The following is a 23193-nucleotide window of genomic DNA, read 5'->3' as shown; positions in this document are numbered from 1 at the left end:
GTTTTGACCTCAAAATGTCAACGGTTGGTTTTGGTTCTGGAAAAAAAAATGCAGAAAGTATGTTTTGTTTATTTCCACGATAAACAATGAGATAATGAGGGTGGGTTTTGAGCATTGCTCTTGATCATCAGGCTAAAGGGCTTTGTGTTTTTGGTCAGCACCTCATTCCTTTGGATAGTGTGGATTTGCTGGAGTGTGGTACCTAATCAAGGAGGGTAATTGTTGTCTAAGTATGGGGCCAGGGCTCTGTTCCTGCCCCTACTGTTGACATATCATATGACCTGTTTCCCTCTCTGTATAATGAGGAAAATAATGCTTACCCTCCTTTGGCAATCTGTATGAGATTTGCAAATGAAAAATCCTATACAAATTCAAAGCACTATTTTTATTTATTTATAAATATTAAGCACCAATCTGCTCCTGCAGCTTTGCGCTGCTCTTGAAATGTCAAGCAACTGTAGACTGTATAACTGGCTGGGTAAACTGTGTTTATGTCTGATTTGCAACACTAGAGAAGCACAAAACAGCCAGAAGCTACCTACCAGAGAACTTGGCTCAAAGTCTCCCCTTCTCACTCCCCTTCCAGGTTGAACTGTCTCGTGATTTTTGTCCTCAGTACCATTATTTAAGGTTCTTGTTCAAAAGACAGGGCTTCCCAAACAAAGCTACTCTCTTAGAGTATCAGGAATTAAAAAAAATTATTACAAGAAAAACAATCTTTTATTTTTGGATCATTCACTACAACTCCCTTAACACCACTTTCAACAGAGTACTCCAGTGATCCAAAGCAATTCAGTTACGGGTTAACCATTCAGTTCTGATTGCTTTACAGCTGCTTTGCATGTCCAGAGCTCGTCAGTGAGCCTGGTCCAACATGGGATTTAAAAAAAAACTCGCAGGAAATATCTCCTGTCCAGGGTAATATTGCCTTGCTTGGCTTCTCTACCCAATCAACAATTGTGCAGATAGGAGCTCTGCTTTTCTATGTGTATTTCATGCTTTATTTTCTTGCTGGGTACCTTTTCCTAGTGTGCAGGCTCTGTGTACGGATGCATTCCACTCAAAGCAGAATGCCAGTGTATCCATTTTCGCTGCACTCTGGGGAGAGTTAGATTAGATTTGCCTCCTCTTCCCACGCACAGTAAAAGAAGACTTTCTAAAAACCTTTTATTAGGATGAAAGCAGAGGGCACACTTCCATTGGTAGTGTGGCTCACAAACATTTGTTTCACTAGATGAAATGCAAACCCTCTTGTGAAGCTGGCTGTTTTCTGACAGTCAATATGTGTCTGTTCATAACTGTCCTTAATTCAGGAAATCAGGTAAGCATGTGCATATCTTAAAGTGCTTGCTTAAGTCCCACTGAAATCAATGGAGCTAGAATGTAAGTAATTTCCTGTATTGGTACATATATGAACATATTAAAAGGGGTACAGTAGTCTAGAAAGGTTCAGAGCCACTGCTGTAAATGTTACAAAAAATTTATAAATACACATTCATTTTTAGATCTAACTCAAGAGTTTAGTTGTTCTCTATGTCTAACCACTTGATCTGCAGGGAGCGTTATTGTTATTTGGTTTGTAGGCAGCCAGTAGATGGCAGTCGGAGCATTATAATTCAATAGGAGCCTTTTAAAAAAAAAACAGCTTTAGAATTTTGTTTTGTCAGCTCCTGGAATATCACAGCTACAGTTCATTTAACAGAGTCCTAGATGTATTGGAATCTCCCTTTCAATAGCAATTTTGCTAAAAGACCTTTATTTTTACACTACAGAACATTAAAATAAAATCGATCATTATTTTTCTATTGTAGAACATTTACTATAATTGAAAGCGCTATATTATATAAGGTGATCTATCATTCTGTCACCACTAGCTGTGAGCTTCAGAATTCCAGAGGGTGATTTCCTCAAACCTCATTTCAGACCACAAGGGAAAAAACAGACTGATTGCTTATACATTTTGGGATGTATAAGTAGGGGCATTGCCAGCAGATCGAGGGACGTGATCGTTTCCCTCTATTCGACTCTGGTGAGGCCTTATCTGGAGTACTGTGTCCAGTTTTGGGCCCCCCACTACAAGAAGGATGTGGAAAAATTGGAAAGAGTCCAGCAGAGGGCAACAAAAATGATTAGGGGACTGGAACACATGAGTTATGAGGAGAGGCTGAGGGAACTGGGGATGTTTAGTCTACAGAAGAGAAGAATGAGGGGGGATTTGATAGCTGCTTTCAACTACCGGAAAGGGGGTTCCAAAGAGGATGGCTCTAGACTGTTCTCAGTGGTCGCAGATGACAGAATGAGGAGTAATGGTCTCAAGTTGCAGTGGGGGAGATTTAGGTTGGATATTAGGAAAAACTTTTTCACTAGGAGGGTGGTGAAACACTGGAATGCATTACCTAGGGAGGTGGTGGAATCTTCTTCCTTAGAAGTTTTTATGGTCAGGCTTGACAAAGCCCTGGCTGGGATGATTTAATTGGGGATCGGTCCTGCTTTGAGCAGGGAGTTGGACTAGATGACCTCCTGAGGTCCCTTCCAACCCTGATATTCTATGAAACCAATTAAACTGCATGAGCCTGATTTTGTTCCAGTAAATCAGGAGTTACTCCATTTTAGTCAGTGGAATCACACTGGAATAAAAATGATGTGACAGGTTTCATTTATGTTCTCATTTTTGGACATTAAGCGTGAGATCTTTAGCTGGTGTAACTCTTGAATCTCAGAAGAACAGGGCCAGTGGTGCAAATCAGAGGAGAAATAGTGCAGCAAATCCTGCTTACCTTACTCAAGCCAGTAACTCCTTTCAATGATTCAACTGACACAGTAAAGTGAGCAAGATTTGGTTCAATTACTGGTTTTGGGATCTGATTTTCCATGGTCAATAGTAAAACTCTTTTGACTTCAGTGGGAGAAGAGTCAGGCCAACTGTGGCACTTTGAAATTCCCACCATAGATATACAAGATACAGATGCCTCTGAAATATTTCTTACTTTGAGGGACATCATTAATTTGAGTCCCGAAGTTCCTTATGTTCTCCCATCACTTTTGATACTGAAAATGATTTACATCAGAAATAGAGAATCATGAAAGAGGGGTTGTAGACAGAGCTGTTTACAATAAAGGAGTGATCCCACAGCATGAATACTCTTTGTGTCCCTCATTTTGTGACTTTGTCAGACATTTGTGCTTTGGCAGGTTGGAAAATACAAGGTACAATGTTTATAAGGGCCAAATGTCTCCCTAATGCAGCTCCAATGTCTTCAAGCATCTGACACTGCTGATGAATTAGGCTCACTGTCTTAAAAATAGGAAAGCTTTTTGATTTTGTACAGTTGAACTTCAGAAATTATAATGGTTACTTCAGCTCTTGTATTTTTGTCATCGTTGTTGTGAATTGACAAAAATCACACACTAAGCTGAGTTATGACTGGAAGTGTCTCTATTTGAGAAAGAAAAATGTTTCCCTCAAGAAAGAAAACCTTGTACTCTTTAGTCTTAGTCTTCCTACATTTTTGTCTGTGAGACTCAGGGCTCTGATCGTATGCAGTTTGAAAAATGTCCAGCTCACAGGCCATGTGGGATGGGTTTAGGTCAGCAAAGATTTAGATGTCAAAACTAAGTAAATTGTAAATTGGCTTAGTAAATTGGTATTAGATACAGCTGTTCCAGATTTTTTAGTTGAACACTTTTTAGTAAAAAAAAAAAAAATAATGCCTCTTTTGCAAAACAAAATTTTTTTTGCAGAAAATTTGGCCCTAAAAACCAAAACTATTTCCATTTTCAAAAGCGCCAAATTGAAAATGTTTCATTTTTAAAAAGTTTTCTGTCTATGCAAACTTCTACTTTTAGGTACCTGATTTAAATCTATGCCAGATTCATGAGGAACAAAAGACATTACTATCTAATCACTGTTTAATTGCCTTGTCATAAATATAAAGGGAAGGGTAAACACCTTTAAATCCCTCCTGGCCAGAGGAAAAACCCTTTCACCTGTAAAGGGTTAAGAAGCTAAGTTAATCTTGCTGGCACCTGACCAAAATGACCAATGAGGAGACAAGATACTTTCAAAGCTGGGGGAGGGGAGCGGAAACAAAGGGTTCTCTCTGTCTGTGTGATGCTTTTGCCGGTACCAGAGCAGGAATGCAGGTCAGAACTCCTGTAAAAAGTCAGTAAGCAATCTAGTTAGAGATATGTGTTAGATTCTGTTTTGTTTAAATGGCTGATAAAATAAATTGTACGGAATGGAATGTATATTCCTGTTTTTGTATCTTTTTGTAACTTAAGGTTTTGCCTAGAGGGATTCTCTATGTTTTGAATCTGATTACCCTGTAAGGTATTACTATCCTGATTTTACAGAGGTGATTCTTTTACTTCAATTAAAATTCTTCTTTTAAGAACCTGATTGCTTTTCCTTGTTCTTAAGATCCAAGGATTTGGGTCTGTGTTCACCTATGCAAATTGGTGAGGATTTTTATCAAGCCTTCCCCAGGAAAGGGAGTGTATTGCTTGGGGGGAATATTTTTTGGGGCAGAGACATTTCCAAGTGGGCACGTCCTCTGTTCTTTGTGTAACACTTTGGTGGTGGCAGCGTTTAACCTAAGCTGGTAGGATAAGCTTAGGGGGGTCTTTCATGCAGGTCCCCACATCTGTACCCTAGAGTTCATAGTGGGGAAGGAACCTTGACATGGTGGCAGAGTGGTGGGATTTATTTGAAATCATTTTGAGATTTTTTTTTTTAAACCAGAAGCACAGAAGGATTTTAAAAGATTTTAAAGGGTTTTGTAAAAGGGGACAAAGCAACAAACATAACAAAAGGGATTTGTCTTTTGTGAGCTGGAGTTTCTCTACCTAAAGGCAGGGTAGTTAACCTCCTGCAGGGAAATTCACAAGTCTTCACAGACCTGAAGAAGTTTTTTTTTTAGCTAAGAGCAGCTAGAGGGTTTTTCTGTCTATTTGCCTGGAGACAAAGGTGTTAGTTTTTTTTTTAAAAGGATTTTTTCTGTAGGCTGACAATCACTGTCAGAGAACACAGGTATCTAGTTACAGCACAACCTATTTTGACAAGCCAAGTTCTTTTGTTTGTTTGTTTTGTTTTATTTCTAACTCTCGGGTGTAAAGTTAGTTAAAAAGAGAGAGGCAAACATGACAGAACCCAAGGCAGAAAAAAACCAAGAGGCTGCCCACAGGAGAGCTATGGAGGCAAGGGAAGAAGAAGTGGAGGAGAAGAAAAGAGAGAGGAAGTATGCAGAGGAGAAAAAGGAAAAAGAGAGGAAGCATGCCCTGGACATGGAGAAGGCAAAGGCTCAGCATAATAACAATCCTTCTCCAGGTACCACTTTACCTCACATCCGAGGAAGTTCCCCACCTACAAGGCAGGCGATGATACTGAGGCCTTCTTAGAAAACTTCCAAAGGGTCTGCCTTGCGTACAGCATCTCTACAGACCAATACATGGTAGAGCTGAGGCCGCAGCTCAGTGGACCCTTAGCCGAGGTGGCAGCTGAAATGCCTAAGGAACACATGAACAAGTATGAACTGTTTAAAACCCAGGCAAGAGTCAGAATGGGCTAATACCTGAGCATTCCTGTCAGTGGTTCAGAGCCCTAAGGTGGAAACCAGATGTGTCATTTACCTGACATGCCTAGCACACTGTGAAACATTGGGATGCCAGGATATCAGGAGCACGTGTTAAATCTCCAGAAGAGTTGCCCTTCCTAATGCAAATGGAGCAGTTCTTAGAGGGTGTTCTTGAGGAAATAGAAAGATACATCCTAGATGGGAAGCCCAAAACTGTAATCGAGGTGGGGGAGATTGGAGCCAAATGGGTGGAAGTGGCAGAAAAGAAAAAAACTGGTCGCAGTTGGAGCAGATACCAGAAGGGACACCCTCAGACCACACCCTATGACCAGGAGCAGCCCAAGGCCCCACCTACCCCCCAAGGAATTCTCCAGCCACCTTATTGTCCTGCCACACTGTTCTCCAGCAACCCACCTCACCCCAGTGACCCGTCAGCTGGATGATGTTTTAAATGTAATGAGCCAGGACATGTAAAGATCAACTGCTACAAGAACCCCAACAGATTACAGTTCATTGTACCGGAATCACACCAGAGTCCTCAGGCCCAGATGCCTCCCAGATACCCTCGGAGCGGAAGGAAACTGTGAGTGTGGGCGGGAAGAAGGTCACACCATGGAGGGACACTGGAGCACAAGTGTTGGCTATCCATGCTTCCTTAGTGGACCCCAATTTAATCGACCCTGAGATCCAAGTGACAATTCAACCCTTCAAGTCCAACTCTTTCAATTTGCCTACCGCCAAGTTGCCTGTCCAGTACAAGGGCTGGTCAGGAATGTGGACTTTTGCAGTCTATGATGATTATCCCATCCCCATGCTGTTGGGGGAACACTTGGCCAATCATGTGAAGCTAGCCAAGAGGGTGGGAATGGTCACCCACAGCCAGGCTAAGCAAGCTGTCACACCTAGCTCTGTTCCAGAAACTTCTACCAGGACCAGGTCAGAGACGATGGAACCGGACCCCATGCCAATGTCTGCAACAGCAGTAGTGGATCCAGTCCCAAAGACTCAGACAGAGCAAGTCCCAGAACTGGAACCGGTGGAACAATGAGCACCAGACCCATTGTCAGCACTGAATCCAGTACTTTCAACCTCAACACCAGAGGGCCCCACCGACTCTGAAATGGCAGCAGCCGATAACCCTACACAAGAGGCTCAGCCGGAGCCTGAACCCCAACATAGTGCACCAGCGGAGAGCGGTTCACAGTCAACGGAAACAGCCCCATCCCCTACATCACTTCCAGAGGGACCAAGCCTAGGTCCACAATCCAATGAGGAACTCATGTCTCCAGCATCAAGGGAAGAGTTTCATCTGCTTCCTGTTCGGTCTGGAAGCCTCCAAAGAGCTTGGACAGTGGCACGGAGCAACCCACCGCCTCTCAGCCCTTCTAATCGATTCAAGTTTGTTGTAGAAAGAGGCCTTTTATACAAGGAAACTCTTTCTGGTGGACACCAGGAAGACTGGTTTCAGAGTAGCAGCCATGTTAGTTTATATTCACTAAAAGAAAAGGAGTACTAGTGGCACCTTAGAGACTAACCAATTTATTTGAGCATAAGCTTTCGTGAGCTACAGCTCACTTCATTGGATGCATTCAGTGGAAAATACAGTGAGGAGATTTATATACACACAGAATATGAAAAAATGGGTGTTATCATACACACTGTAAGGAGAGTGATCACTTAAGTTGAGCTATTACCAGCAAGAGAGTGGGGGGGGGAGAGAGAACCTTTTGTAGTGATAATCAAGGTGGGCCATTTCCAGCAGTTAACAGGAACGTCCGAGGAGCAGTGGGGGGTGGGGGAAAATAAACATGGGGAAATAGTTTTACTTTGTGTAATGACACATCCACTCCCAGTCTCTATTCAAATCTAAGTTAATTGTATCTAGTTTGCAAATTAATTCCAATTCAGCAGTCTCTCGTTGGAGTCTGTTTTTGAAGTCTTTTTGTTCTAATATTGCCACCTTTAGGTCTGAAATTGAGTGACCAGAGAGATTGAAGTGTTCTCCGACTGGTTTATGAATATTATAATTCTTGACATCTGATTTGTGTCCATTTATTCTTTTACATAGAGACTGTCCAGTTTGACCAATGTACATGGCAGAGGGGCACTGCTGGCACATGATGGCATATATCACATTGGTAGATGCGCAGGTGAACGAGCCTTTGATAGTGTGGCTGATGTGATTAGGCCCTATGATGGTGTCCCCTGAATAGATATGTGGACACAGTTGGCAACGGGCTTTGTTGCAAGGATAGGTTCCTGGGTTAGTGTTTTTGTTGTGTGGTTGCTGGTGAGTATTTGCTTCAGGTTGGGGGGGCTGTCTGTAAGCAAGGACTGGCCTGTCTCCCAAGATCTGTGAGAGTGATGGGGTCATCCTTCAGGATAGGTTGTAGATCCTTGATGATGTGTTGGAGACGTTTTAGTTGGGGGCTGAAGGTGATGGCTAGTGGAGTTCTGTTATTATCTTTGTTGGGCCTGTCCTGTAGGTGACTTCTGGGTACTCTTCTGGCTCTGTCAATCTGTTTCTTCACTTCAGCAGGTGGGTATTGTAGTTGTAAGAATGCTTGATAGAGATCTTGTAGGTGTTTGTCTCTTTCTGAGGGGTTGGAGCAAATGTGGTTGTATCGTAGAGCTTGGCTGTAGACAATGGATCGTGTGGTGTGGTCTGGGTGAAAGCTGGAGGCATGTAGGTAGGAATAGCTGTCAGTAGGTTTCCGGTATAGGATGGTGTTTATGTGACCGTCGCTTATTAGGAAGACTGGCATCCTCAGAGAGAGTTGGGATTTCCAACTAAGTATTGGGTCAAGCTCTTGAGCTTAACCCACGATCATCCTAGTGGCCACGCTGGGGTGAACAGGACCAAAGACCATTTGGGGAGGTCATTCCACTGGGAGGGAATGGGCAAGGATGTTTTTACCTATGTCCAGTCTTGTGAGGTATGCCAAAGAGTGGAAAAACCACAAGACCTGGTCAGAGTCCCTCTCCAGCCACTCCCCATCATTGACGTTCCATTTCAGCGAGTAGCTGTGGATATTCTGGATCCTTTTCTGAAAAAGACACCCAGAGGAAAGCAGTACATACTGACTTTCATGGATTTTGCCACCCAGTGGCCGGAAGCAGTAGCTCTAAGCAACACCAGGGCTAAAAGTGTGTGCCAGGCACTAACAGACATTTTTGCCAGGGAAGGTTGGACCTCTGACATCCTCACAGATGCAGGAACTAATCTCGTGGCAGGAATTATGGAAAGCCTTTGGGAAGCTCATGGGGTGAATCACTTGGTTGCCACACCTTACCATCATCAAACAAATGGCCTGGTGGAGAAATTTAGTGGGACTTTAGGGGCCATGATACATAAATTTGTAAATGAGCACTCCAAAGATTGGGACCTAGTGTTGCAGCAGTTGCTATTTGCCTACAGAGCTGTACCACATCACAGTTTAGGGTTTTCACCATTTGAACTTGTATATGGCCGCGAGGTTAAGGGGTCATTACAGTTGGTGAAGCAGCAATGGGAGGGGTTTACACATTCTCCAGGAACTAACATTCTGGACCTTGTAACCAACCTACAAAATACCCTCCGAACCTCTTTAGCCCTTGCTAAAGAAAACCTATAGTATGCTCAAAAAGAGCAAAAAGCCTGGTATGATAAACATGTCAGAGAGCATTCCTTCAAAGTAGGGGACCAGATCATGGTCTTAAAGGCGCTCCAGGCCCATAAAATGGAAGCATTATGGGAAGGGCCATTCACGGTCCAAGAGCACCTGGGAGCTGTTAATTATCTCATAGCATTCCCCACCTCCAACCAAAAGCTTAAGGTGTACCATATTAATTCTCTAAAGCCTTTTATTCCAGAGAATTAAAGATTTGTCAGTTTACAGCCCAGGGAGGAGATGATGCTGAGTGGCCTGAAGGTGTCTACCAAGAAGGGAAAAGTGATGGTGTCGTGGAAGAGATGAACCTCTCCATGACCCTTGGGCATATGCAGTGACAGCAGATCAAGGAGCTGTGCACTAGCTACGTGCTGACATTCTCAGCCACCCCAGGACTGACTGAACAGGCATACCACTCCATTGACACAAGTAATGCTCACCCAAGTAAAGCCCAACCTTACTGGGTGTCTCCTCAAGCTAAAACTGCTATAGAATGGGAGATCCAGGATATGCTACAGATGGGGGTAATCCGCCCCTCTGGCAGTGCATGGGCATCTCCAGTGGTTCTAGTTCCCAAACTAGATGGGGAGATACATTTTTGCGTGGACTACAGTAAGCTAAATGCTGTAACTCGCCCAGACAACTATCCAATACCACGCACAGATGAACTATTAGAGAAACTGGGACAGGCCCGGTTCATCTCTACCTTGGACTTAACCAAGGGGTACTGGCAGGTACCACTAGATGAATCCGCCAAGGAAGGGTCAGCCTTCACCACACATGTCGGGCTGTATGAATTTAATGTACTCACTTTCGGGCTGCAGAATGCACCCACCACCTTCCAAAGACTTGTAGATGGTCTCCTAGCAGGATTGGGAGAATATGCAGTCGCCTACCTTGACAATGTGGCCATATTTTTGGATTCCTGGGCAGAACACCTGGAACATCTACAAAAAGTTTTTGAGCACATAAGGGAGGCAGGACTAACTGTTAAGACTAAGAAGTGTCATAGGCCTAAACAGTGTGACTTACCTTGGACACCAGGTGGATCAAGGAACTATCAACCCCCTACAGGCCAAAGTGGATGCTATCCAAAAGTGCTCTGTCCCAAAGTCAAAGAAACAGATCCAATCCTTCTTAGGCTTGGCTGGATATTACAGGTGATTGTACTGCAATACAGCCAAATCGCTGCCCCACTGACAGACCTAACCAAAAAGAAACAGCCAAATGTCGTTCAGTGGACCGAAGAGTGTCAGAAGGCCTTTAACCAGCTTAAAGCGACACTCATGTCTGACCCTGTGCTAAGGGCCCCAGACTTTGACAAACTGTTCCTAGTAACCACCGATGTGTCTGAGCGTGGTGTGGGAGCAGTTTTAATGCAGGAAGGACTGATCAAGAATTCCATCGTGTAGTGTTTCTCAGCAAGAAGCTGTCTGAGAGGGAAAGCAACTGGTTGGTCAGTGAAAAAGAATGTTACGCCATTGTCTACGCTCTGGAAAAGCTACGCCCATACGTTTGGGGACAGCGTTTCCACCTGCAAACCGACCATGCTGCGCTACAGTGGCTTCATACCACCACGGGAAATTAAAAAAAAAATAACTTCTTCGGTGGAGTTTAGCTCTCCAAGATTTTGATTTCGACATCCAACACATCTCAGGAGCTTCTAATAAAGTGGCTGATGCACTCTCCCGTGAAAGTTTCCTAGAATCAACTGGTTAAAATTGTCCTTGAGATGTGGAAAATATTGTTCGTCTTTATATACTTGGTAGTATATTTAGAGGTGCATGTGTCTTATTAACTCTGTTTTCTCCTAGAGCTCCAGGAAGAAATCACAGGCAGCGTTTCACCCTATCTGTGATTTGGGAGGCGTCATAAATATAAAGGGAAGGGTAAACACCTTTAAATCCCTCCTGGCCAGAGGAAAAACCCTTTCACCTGTAAAGGGTTAAGAAGCTAAGATAACCTTGCTGGCACCTGACCAAAATGATCAATGAGGAGACAAGATACTTTCAAAGCTGGAAGGGGTGGGGGAACAAAGGGTCCTCTCTGTCTGTGTGATACTTTTGCTGGGACCAGAGCAGGAATGCAGGTCAGAACTCCTGTAAAAAGTCAGTAAGCAATCTAGTTAGAGATATGTGTTAGATTCTGTTTTGTTTAAATGGCTGATAAAATAAATTGTGCTGAATGGAATGTATATTCCTGTTTTTGTATCTTTTTGTAACTTAAGGGTTGGCCTAGAGGGATTCTCTATGTTTTGAATCTGATTACCCTGTAAGGTATTACTATCCTGCTTTTACAGAGGTGATTCTTTTACTTTTTCTTTAATTAAAATTCTTCTTTTAAGAACCTGATTGCTTTTCCTTGTTCTTAAGATCCAAGGATTTGGGTCTGTGTTCACCTATGCAAATTGGTGAAGATTTTTATCAAGCCTTCCCCAGGAAAGGGGATGTAGTGCTTGGGGGGATATTTCTGGGGGGAGACATTTCCAAGTGGGCACGTCCTCTGTTCTTTGTGTAACACTTTGGTGGTGGCAGCGTTTAACCTAAGCTGGTAAGAATAAGCTTAGGGAGTCTTTCATGCAGGTCCCCACATTTGTACCCTAGAGTTCAGAGTGGGGAAGGAATCTTGACAGGCCTATCTGAAATGGATTTGTGGTCTCAGTCTAGTAGTTTTTAGTGACCAGACCTCCAGACATCACAGAAACCACCGACACAATGAACTTGCATTAGCTTCCTAGTTGTCAGTTCCAGCAGAGCCAAAAACTCAATGTCCATGGAATTATCTTCTTGCCCTTAAGGCTGTTTTCTCCAGGACAGAAATTAGACATGTTTGCAGGGCAGTATGGGGAAAATTGCATCTCTGCTGCCTCACTTGTACCATGCTTGTTCTGGAAACAGAGGACTTATTCCCAGTGAGGCTCTCCATCTGCCATTTTTCAAGAATATCCAATCCACTTTAAGATGTATTAAAAACAAGATGTGGACTAATTCCCTGCAACAGTCATGTTCTTTATCTGGACTTAAGTATGGAGAGTACATTTTTTACCAGTCTTGGTTACACAACTAGTTCTAATGTACAACTCCCGCAGGGTATAGATTCTGCTTCAGACAATATTCTTGTATTTACACATGTTCAAAATAGATTGTACATGGCCCTGCACCTGCTCCCATTTTAAGCCAATAGCAACACTCCCATTGACTCCACTGGTACAAAGTCAGACTCTCTGAGGTTGCACCAGCGGTCTTGCAGCATCAAATGAGTTGTTGGGATCAGTTCAGAATGTATACTGGATCAGTTCAAAGGCAAAGGGTATGCCTTTGACTCCATTGTCATGAATGGAGCCACAAGTAATCCCATGAAGCAAAATAAAAAAAAAATCCAGTCAGTTGAAATGTTTTGTTTGGATAAAATTGAAACATTTCATTCTGATTTTGACTTTCCAAAAGTTTTACAGCGTATAAAATTAAAAATGGAAAAATCATTTGAAAATGGAGACTCAAAACATTCCAGGCTGAAAAGGAGAGTTTCGGCCTTTTTGAAAGGCTTTTAAATCTTTTTCTGTAAGATTTGGTTGATATCAACACGTTTCCACAAAATATAGTTTTGGGGGAAAAAAATTGCATTTTCTGAAGGAAAAACTTTTGGTAAGAAAATTTCCAAGCAGCTGTAATGATGAGCATCATATTGTTATAGATTCATATATACCCATCTTATTGGACGTGTGGCATACCCTGTGAGATGAATCCTCCAAAGTCAATCCTCTGTGCTCTTAAATACAAAAAACAAGACACTCATTTTAGTGATCCTGAGCGTACAACCTAGAACTGTGGAGTGCTGTGCACCTTAGTTTTCCAGCCTGGGCTGACTTTCACGATGCTTTGCCCGTGAAAAATGGCAAACCCCTCCAGGTGCTGTTATCACTCAGCCACTCACCCCCTGACTAATCTAATTGCCTTCTATGATGAGATAACTGGCTCTGTGAATGAGGAGAAAGCAGTGGACATGTTATTCCTTGACTTTAGGAAACCTTTTGACAGTCTCCCACAGTATTCTTGCAGCAAGTTAAAGAAGTATGGGCTGGATGAATGGACTATAAGGTGGATAGAAAGCTGGCTAGGTTGTCGGGCTCAATCGGTAGTGATCAATGGCTCCATGTCTAGTTGGCAGCTGGTATCAAGTGGAGTGCCCCAAGGGTCGGTCCTGGGGCCAGTTTTGTTCAATATCTTCATTAATAATCTGGAGGATGGTGTGGATTGCACCCTCAGCAAGTTTGCAGATGACACTAATCTGGGAGGAGAGGTAGGTACACTGGAGGATAGGGATAGGATACAGAGGGACCTAGACAAATTAGAGGATTGAGTCAAAAGAAACCTGATGAGGTTCAACAAGGACAAGTGTAGAGTCCTGCACTTAGGACGGAAGAATCCCATGCACCGCTACAGACTGGGGGCCGAATGGCTAGGCAGCATTTCTGCAGAAAAGGACCTAGGGATTACAGTGGACAAGAAACTGGATATGAGTCAACAGTGTGCCCTTGTTGCCAAGAAGGCCAATGGCATTTTGGGCTGTATAACTAGGGGCATTGCCAGCAGATTGAGGGATGTGATCGTTCCCCTCTATTCGACATTGGTGAGGCCTCATCTGGAGTACTGTGTCCAGTTTTGGGCCCCACACTACAAGAAGGGTGTGAAAAAATTGGAAAACGTCCAGAGGAGGGCAACAAAACTGATTAGGGGACTGGGACTGGAACACATGAGTTATGAGGAGAGGCTGAGGGAACTGGGATTGTTTAGTCTGCAGAAGAGAAGAATGAGGGGGGATTTGATAACTACTTTCAATTACCTTAAAGAGGGTTCCAAAGAGGATGGATCTCGACTGTTCTCAGTGGTAGCAGATGACAGAATGAGGAGTAATGGTCTCAAGTTGCAGTGGGGGAGGTTTAGGTTGGATATTAGGAAATACCTTTTCACTAGGAGGGTGGTGAAGCACTGGAATGGGTTACCTAGGGAGGTGGTGGAATCTCTTTCTTAGGGGTTTTTAAGGTCAGGCTTGACAAAGCCCTGGCTGGGATGATTTAGTTGGGGATTGGTCCTGCTTTGAGCAGGGGGTTGGACTAGATGACCTCCTGAGTTCCCTTCCAACCCTGATATTCTGTGTGGAGCCCCACACCGAGCTAAATTGCATGAAGGCTCACTAAGCCGCTCGTGAATTATACAGCGAGGGGCACCAGGCAATCACCCTACCAGATGTTACAGTCAGCTCAGAGTTCCTAATACTTAGGCTGGATTCCCTTCCTAGCCTGGGACCAATCTCCCCAGTTCAAAGTCTTTGTCTTCCAGACAATCTTCCAGGTGTTGAGATGGAAGAGGAGAGAGGCCAAGTGATGATGTCACTATCCCTCTTTTATACTTTCTTCCAGCTGCTAGAAAGATCCTTGCTGTGACTTGCGTTAGGCTGCCCTCATTGAATACATGCCCTCTATGAGGCTTTTCTGGGATGGCCTTTGGGAGAGTGCAATTCCCTTAGTGGGCCATCAACACATGTCTGGCTGGTCCTGATGTAAATCTGTCTTACTAGGTGCTCCTTTGTAGCCACTGAAAGGCTGGCTGTGGGCGTTTCCCAACCTCACAGCATATTTCAGTCACACACACATAGTAATACTTCGTAACTTCTCATACAAGGATGGCACATACAATCCAACAGGATATTCATGTTCAACAGATAAAGCCTTTTAAAAATGATATCTCAGAAGGCATAGTTTACAAAACATATCATAATCATATCACAGTGGTGAAGATGAGGGTCCAGGGTGCTACTCTGAGCTACAGAGTGTCACAGCTTTGTGACAAAGTAAAGGCTATAATTGCCTGAACAATATAAGAGAATGATAATCTGCTTTATATATTTGCAGCATTGTTGAAGCTGTTGTGTTGGTCCCAGGATATTACAAAGACCTGTGTCTTAGCATGCTTTGTACTTCTTTGACTGGTTTGAGGCCATAATTTCCCATTTTACATTGATACTATTGACATGAGGTTGTTGCTAAATGGTACAAGATCCTGAAGGACTTCTGAAGGATTTAGTTATAAATACTGGCTTACTACATATTTCTGCCATTTTCGGTGGGAGTTTTGCCTGCAAATGCAGCATGGGATTCTTGAAGGTGCAAGATGCTACCTTCGCATTATACAGACTCATCTCTTCCTGCCTGGGTAGGACATGTGATTCGGATTTCTGGGACCAGAGGATAATTAGTATTTGTATTACTATAGCCCTTAGAAACCACATTCATTGAACCAGGACTCATTGTGGTAGGTGCTGTACAAACACAGAACAAAAAGATGGTCCCCACCCTGGAGGTCTTGCAGTCAGATATCATCTTTGCAATAACCTGATACAGTGAGAGTTGGAAGATTCTGTGCAACATGTTGGTACTGATATTTTTATCTATTGTTTTAGCTATATCCATGATCAGTACCAGTTGTTGGGAAGGATCTTTGCTTGGAAATTTCAGTGAATTGTCCATCATTGTTTCCAACAGAAAGGGAAACTTCTAAGGAGTGTATGGTAGAGATGACATACTGGGAGCTTCTCTGGGGGTCCCATCAGTTTCTGCAAAGTACACTTTCTATATGGTGTTACGCTAGCAAAAAAACCCTTCCAAATGTTGACTGGATGTAATCAATCAATGCTGGGACTGACTGAAATGCCAGCAGCAGGAGAGGTGTGAGACAGCAGTCGTTTCAGTGGGATGTTGATTCTGGAGTTTAATTATAATAATTTAAATATCATCATTGTGACCTGTTTTGCAGCTGATCATTTGAGTACATTTATCCATGTCACAAGTTGGCTCCTGGCTGGGGCTGCCTCCTACAGCAGACCACAGCACAACAGGTGCACCTAACTTAGTTTCCCCTTTCCTCCACTCAGTGTAAGCCCCTCCCTTTTTCCCCTGAGGCAGGGCCCCAGTCTCCAGACCTCCCTGCCAGAGAGAGACCAGTCTTCCTACAACCCTCCACTCAGGTCTGCAGTACAAGAGCTCCCCTTCCAGCAATGTTCTACTCCCCCTCTTGGGATGCTGTCCCTGCTCAGAGATCCACCCTCCTACAACAACCCTATTGCTTCCTGCTCAGCTTTGCATGACCAAGCTCAACTGCACTAGCCTTCTGCTCATCAGAGGTCCCCAGCACTGGACAGTTGTCACCAACAGCCTTCTTCCAAACTCCTCACCAGCAGCTCATGGTTTCTGCCCTCCTTCCAACTCTTTCCCTCAGGTAATTCTCTGCTGCTCCTTCCTGACTCTCCTGGTCTCAGGAAGCACTCACCTGTCCAGCTTCTGACTCTCTTCAGCTGTTGTCAGGCAGCTCTCACCTGCCCCTTTTCCTGGTTGATCCCACTGTCTCAGTCTCTCCCCATTTATGTGGCCCAGGTGCCTTCCCTTAACCTCAGTTGGGAGGCAGCTAACCAGTCACAGGTGCACTGGTCTCTTTCTTTTGAAATAGTCAGTGCTGTCCTGTGACAATCCAGCTATTTGGAGACAAGCGGTGGGGCTGCGGCTGTATACAGTGCTTGAATTGAGTAACATTGCATTGGCCCCAAATTTGACTCCTGGCAGGGGTGTGCAGAGGAATTTAAATATGACCCCTTTTGGAGGGGCACATGCTGTGCCCCCACAAGGAGTTTGCTCTCCTGCCTCCCCATCTGGCCCCGGCAGGAGCTCGCTCTACCCTCCCCCCTGCACCGGTCCTGGCAGGAGCTTGCTCTTCCCTGCCTCCGCAGCCTTGGGGCTGGAGAAGTTCTGTGCCCCTGACCATTATTGGGGGCACCTGCTTGCCCCTCCCTTGTGCACACCCCTGACTCCTGGACTATTGGTTGTAGTCTACTCCCTCAAATGGACCAGTCTTTATGTTTGCAGCCTCTTTCTTTGGCTGGCTAGCTGCTGTTCAGACTGTCCCACATTATATTCAGCTTTTGCATGCTTTGGTTTGTGGTTGGCTTGACAAGTTTTGAACCGTTTCCCCCCCAGTATAATTCTATTGCGGTTTATGACTTTCCTTTAAGTTACATACTGATTCTTCAGTCTCTCTTTAGAATACGTCCGTCCTGTGCAACGTACCATTTGGTTTTGATTTTCTGGGCTAACTCTTTTTACATTTAGTTGCTGAACCTTGTTTTCATCTGTGGTTTCCTGCCAGCAGGAATTCTGGCAATGTGTGCACCTGGAGCTCTGGTTGCTGGAAGTGGGGGAGATGGGTGTTTTGATATGTGATAGTCTATATTCTGCCAATTGCCAGAAAGTTTTACATGCCCCCCCCCACCACCTTTTGGTTCATTCAGGCTGCGTTGTGCTGCTCCTTGCATGTACAGCGGCCTTACACCTGATTTAACTGTCCAGAGAAGAGTTCTTCTTGAATAGAGCTGGTGAAGGGCTGCCCCCACTCCTGGTTAAGGGATATGACCAGGAAGAAAGTTACTGGCTGTGGCAGTCCTGTACCTCGCTGGTCCCTGCTGCCAGAATAGGGCCTGAGGGCAGTTGGCAGTTTGTATGAAATAGAGCAGCTTTCAGTCTGCTTTGTTTTATGCTGGGGACTGGGCCTGCATCCAGAAGCTGTGGGATCAGGGAACATGAAGGTGACCTAAAGCCACCTTTATCCTCATCCCAGTTGAGCATAGCTTTTTGGACCAGAGGATCTGGGATCTGAGTCTATAGGGCAGTCTGACCCTTTAGTAATGTACCAACCTAGCAATGTAAGGCCTTGTCTACACTACAAATATACCTGTGGCAGGCAATCTTCTTACACCATGGTTATAAATATGGTTCCAATCTGTAGTTTAGCGTGGACCTTAACCATGTTTTATAACCAGGCTAAAAATTATCATGACTGTTCCCTGCCATTATTGAACAGCATGGCTGGAAACCTGTTCTGCAGCAAGAGCCTAATCTGCCATGGCAGTGTAATACCCATCTAGTCCTCCCTGATATAAACTCCAGCTAGTGAGTTGCTACAGAGGATGAAAAAGAAAGTCAGATCCCCATGTTCCCCGGAGCCTCTTGCTGATGTGCCATTGTCAGATGGACAAGTTGGACGGATGTTTTTGTCCCAGGTATATCAAGCCCCTTTCAAAGGAAAAATAACACAGCATTTCAGGCATTTTAAATATTGCTATCCTGTTTTCTGCACAAACCATCCATATATTCATCCGCTCCAGGTCCACATTTCATTCTTTAATTTATTTTAAAATGTTCTCTGTTTTAAAAGCTCTCTTCATTCACACTGCAGGGAAATTAAATGCATTGCTTACTATATTATCACTGAACACACTGTCCTGTGAGTGCAGAATGTAGGAGAACTTACCTCGTGCTAATGTTTGCAATTTGTGCTTTAAAGCATAGCTAATAGATTTATGGGCTCAAAATGTGATATCCTAATTTGTAGCATGTGTTTGTATTATGGTAAGAGGATGGCAGATACCAAGTAATAAACCTGAAGGAAAGAATTAGCCTGTCATATGTTATGTCAGTTCAGGACTGGATAAGAGATGCAGTACATAGTACAGTATCTACAATACAAAAAATGGTTACGATAAACAGTGGTATTGGTAAGACCAATATTGTTCCCATTGAAGTCAATGACAGAACTCCCAAGGAGCTCAAGTGTGGCAGGATCAGGCACAATGTCTTTTATGCCAAATGAAATATACAATAATACTTAGCTCTGACCTAGCGCTTTTCATGAGAACAGCTCCAAAGCACTTTACAGGTATCGTTACCCCAATGCCTGAGGAATGGGAAGGTGAAGTGAATTACCTAAGCTCACCCAGTAGCAGAGCTGGGACTAGAAGCCACATCTCCCAAGTCCCAGTGCTGTGTACTATTGACTAGCTAAATAATGTCAATGTATAACAGTGAGGGAAACAGAATTTACTGTTGTGAAAACCTACTCCTAGCAAACACCGAGTCACCACCCCAGGTTTATTCACAGGGTCTTTCTCAAGAATCATTCCATGATTTATTTGACTTTTACTCAGGAGATGTTTGGTCTTGCTTCTTACAGACAGGTTTCAGAGTAGCAGCTGTGTTAGTCTGTATCCGCAAAACGAACAGGAGTACTTGAGGCACCTGAGAGACTAACACATTTATTTGAGCATAAGCTTTCGTGAGCTACAGCTCACTTCATCGGATGTGAGATTTGTGAAAATGGCTTTTTAGGTAAAGAATAATTCAGACAGGAGCTACCATTAAACATTTTTTATTGCGTAGATTGTAGGCTTTGCAGTACATGCAAAATAAAAAAAAGGTGGCAGTTAAATCTGTAAGCATATAATAGCAATGTAAATGTCTCGGATCAGCAATGTATTTGGATTAGGGACTAATAAGTCTAAGTGAACAGACATCTTTCAGGATACACAGTTTACATGATAAATCAAGGAGGCCTTTTCAAAGTGATTTTCTTCATATCAAGATAAAATATTTCTTGTTTACAATCTTGCTTGTTTTTAGTACTGCAAAATCTCTATAATAGTACACTCTCAGTTCTGTATATAGGAAAACCATAAAACTCTACCCATACCAGGGTCTGTTTTAAATGCAAAACAAAAGTAGTGAATAGGTTTGCAATGCATGTGCCTATAAAAAAGAGAGAGAGAGAAGCAGCAGCTGCATCCTCCAAACAGATTTAAATGCACTTGTGGCAGAAATAGAGTGGAAGGCACCACTGATTCATATGAAGTATTAGGCAGAAAGCTTTGACGATACCAGACAACTTTATGTGCATTTCAGGTTTTAAGGGTTCAAATGCTTCATGCAAACCTTATGAGGACGTCCTCTGAACTCAGTAACATCACCGTAAGGTCAAAGGCTCCCATGGGTCACAGCATAATATGTTGCAAATGCTTTATTTTCAAGGGCTAGTGCTTTGCAACATTTGACAGTTTCACACAGTACCCTCCATTAAGACTTCCTGATGGCTGCAGCTCAGCTAAAAAAGTGGAACACAATGTGGAGTTTCTAAAGCATCTCTTGTGATGGATTAGTTTGGACTCAGCAAAGCGTGAATTCTCCTGAAACTAATCTGTGAGCTAACAGCATGCTGACCTCGGCTGACAGGAAGGTTTTTTAAAGCTGGCTTCTCTCAGAGACAGCTCATAGTTGGCATGATACAGCATGAGTTTGGCGCACCTGGATTATTCATTTTTTAAGCCAGTGTCATCTCAGACACATTTGTGATATTTACCGGTGTGATGAACACCTACATATTAGCTAAGAGACATATCATAAGTCACTGCCAGAAAAACATTTTAAAAACAATATTTTTTAATTTTGATCTTCAGTTTGCTTCTGTAATTATAGTGAAGGGTTGACAAACAGTTGGCAGCAAACTTTCAGGATAGCTACTATGACACAAGAAGGCATTAACTGTAGCTTTTTATGGACATTCAGCATTCAGACATGGCAAGTTTTATGTGTCAAAGTCTCTGACCTGATAAGGCATTAGATTTTCAGAACATATATTAGTTAAGTAATTTGTTTATATCTGTCTTTTCATATCTGACCATTACAGTAAATGGCTGTAGTCAACTGACAATACAATTGAAAAAAGAACATTCTTTTAAAACCTGCCAACTTGTCAGGTTCATTCTGCTGCAATAGCTTTATACTGTTTGCCCACAATAAAATGAATGGCATGACAGTGTTGGAAAGCATTTTTGCAGTTCTTTATTATATCATTGTGAATGTATCTTGCAAGGAATGAATGGAAGGCTAAAAAATCCCCCAACAAAAGCACATCAATATGTTTATCAAATGGTCAGCAAAATGATATGCGGCTGGAATGGGAGAGTAGCAATTCAAGATCATTTTGAAAAATGCAGAGTGAAAAAAAATCCAGTAGGGATAAATATTAGTAATGAAAACCGAACACATGATTCTTTGTTTTGGGCCAGTATATTCACCAGCGGTTGCTGCAGATTGATTTAGGAGCCTTGAAATTGGCACACAAAAAAGACTCTCCAGACAGAGAGCTGTCCTTGAAGCATCACTTATATTTCTTTTCGTATTGTTGCCCGGATAGTGCTGAACATTTTGCCGATGGCCTCGAATAATCGGTCGCAGAACGTGTGGATGCAGATAGAATAGACCCGGCTGATGCATTGGATCTCAATCAAGTAGCTTCTTATGCATGGCACCACTGCCCAGATGTGTAAGAATGACAAAATGGCAAAGTAAATACCCCAGATGAGAGCCAGAGGAATGCCAAAGATTGCCGACAGTAAGCGATAAAACCAGTATTTTGTCACAGTGAAGGTGGTGAAGCTGGCCTTCCAAATCCCATCAAAACTGTGTGTTCCATCAGGTTCAGCAATGACACCTTCAAAATCAATCTGAAGGCAAAGAGGACACAAAAACAGGTTAGACAGATATTCAAAACTGACACAGATGTGTGGATTCCAAATACCCTTTGTCTTAACAGTGATCTACTCATTATGGCCTCGATTCAACAAAACATTTAAGCATGTGTTTAACTTTGAGCATGCAAGTCCCATAGATTTAGACACTTAAGCACATATGTACATTAAGCATGTACTTACGTTTTTGCTGACTAAAGATAGGGTTACTCATGTCATTAAAGTCAAGCACCTGCTTAAGTAATTTGCTGAATCAGGACTTTAGTCTCCGAATTGCATGGAACAGTTTTGTGGACTGTGTGAAGCATCTGCATGTAAGTGTGTCTAAAATATAAAACGAGCCTCTGCTAATTGTGGCTAGCAGATCTGTTCATGTAACTGGAATGGAAGCTCAGATTCCTGGCCTGGAGTTTCCTTCCATGCTGGACACAGGGTAATTGGGTCATGGACCCCAAAGGAAGGAGCAAAAAAGAAGAACAAATGGGGACACCATTCTCAGGCCTCCAAAGGATATAAGGAGAATTGCACTGCAGAGAAATGCTGCTATCTGACTGTGAACCAATCCTTGAAGGACACAAGAAGATACAGCAGACAAGCATCTGCTTTCCACTTACAACAGTGAAACTTCAGAGCCGTGTCTGGGGTTTCTCCTAATTTATATGATCAGGGAAGTGAGATCAAGATTAGGCTCCATATATTCTAATGTAAATATGCAATGCTCTGGAAGAGAAAACTAGTATTAAAAAGAGGAGCAGCAGTTCTGCATTGCAAAATCACAATATGCAATACGGTAGAATGAATGGCTTATAAACAGTAGTAAAGATTTCCATGCAAACCCTCCCATTTTGCAAAAGCATTTAGAATATGTAAATAATTTTAGACTTACTCACACTAAACAGTGAATTTCTGTCCTGTCTCTTGAGGCCCCTCTTAATAGTGAAACAAGTTATTGTTGGGTTCATGAAAGTGACAAAGTATTGATGTTAAAGAGTTATGATACGTTTTGTGTAATTTTCTTTGAATTCTAATGAGAAACAGCTCTTTTGACACTGGGCTTATCTGGTTGTTAAAGAAGAAAATTTTCTTACAATGAAAAATTGAATACTATGAATTTAAAAGTCTAAATTTTTGTAAGAAAATAGTTGCTTTCCTAAAGCACTGTGAGTGGAGTATTATGTGGTTATGTGAAATTATTACAAGTCATTTATTTAGACAATTTTAGTGCATTCAGAAAATCTATTTTAATTTAATAGAATGAGGTTAAAAACCCCAATAAAAGCTTTTCAAATTAAAGTGCATCTTTCCCTCATTTATTTCCTATAAAATCAATTATAGAGGAGCAAATATTGAGGAAAAACAAATTTAAGCCATTAAATATCAACCCAACATTTTCATACCTCCTGATCATGTAAGGGTTTAACCTGAAAGGTGCTGATTGTCTTCAATTCCTACTGTAATCAACAGGTTCATGTTGCATGTTCTGCCTCTTGAATGACTGGACCCTTAAATTCCAGCCACTTCACACTGTGACATATATGTTACCATGAAACCAAGCTCCAGACTTC

The 23193-nt window shown here is 42.8% G+C and overlaps 1 protein-coding gene across 2 annotated transcripts in view; it reads right to left on the bottom strand.

Moving 5' to 3' along the window:
* Positions 1 to 19457: 19457 nt before the first annotated feature.
* The window catches only part of CAV1 (caveolin 1), a 28036-nt gene continuing 24300 nt past the window's right edge, over positions 19458 to 23193 (bottom strand). For both annotated transcript variants that reach the window (XM_048836137.2, XM_048836138.2), the window contains exon 3: positions 19458 to 21604. In XM_048836137.2, coding sequence (XP_048692094.1) covers positions 21263 to 21604 — 342 coding nt within the window. In that variant the 3' untranslated portion in view covers positions 19458 to 21262. The remainder of the gene's footprint in view (positions 21605 to 23193) is intronic.

The sequence above is a fragment of the Caretta caretta genome, chromosome 1 (genome assembly GCF_965140235.1).
Source record: "Caretta caretta isolate rCarCar2 chromosome 1, rCarCar1.hap1, whole genome shotgun sequence".
Taxonomy (NCBI): domain Eukaryota; kingdom Metazoa; phylum Chordata; order Testudines; family Cheloniidae; genus Caretta; species Caretta caretta.
Note: the sequence above shows the minus strand (reverse complement) of the source record. Positions and strands in the feature narration are given on the sequence as shown.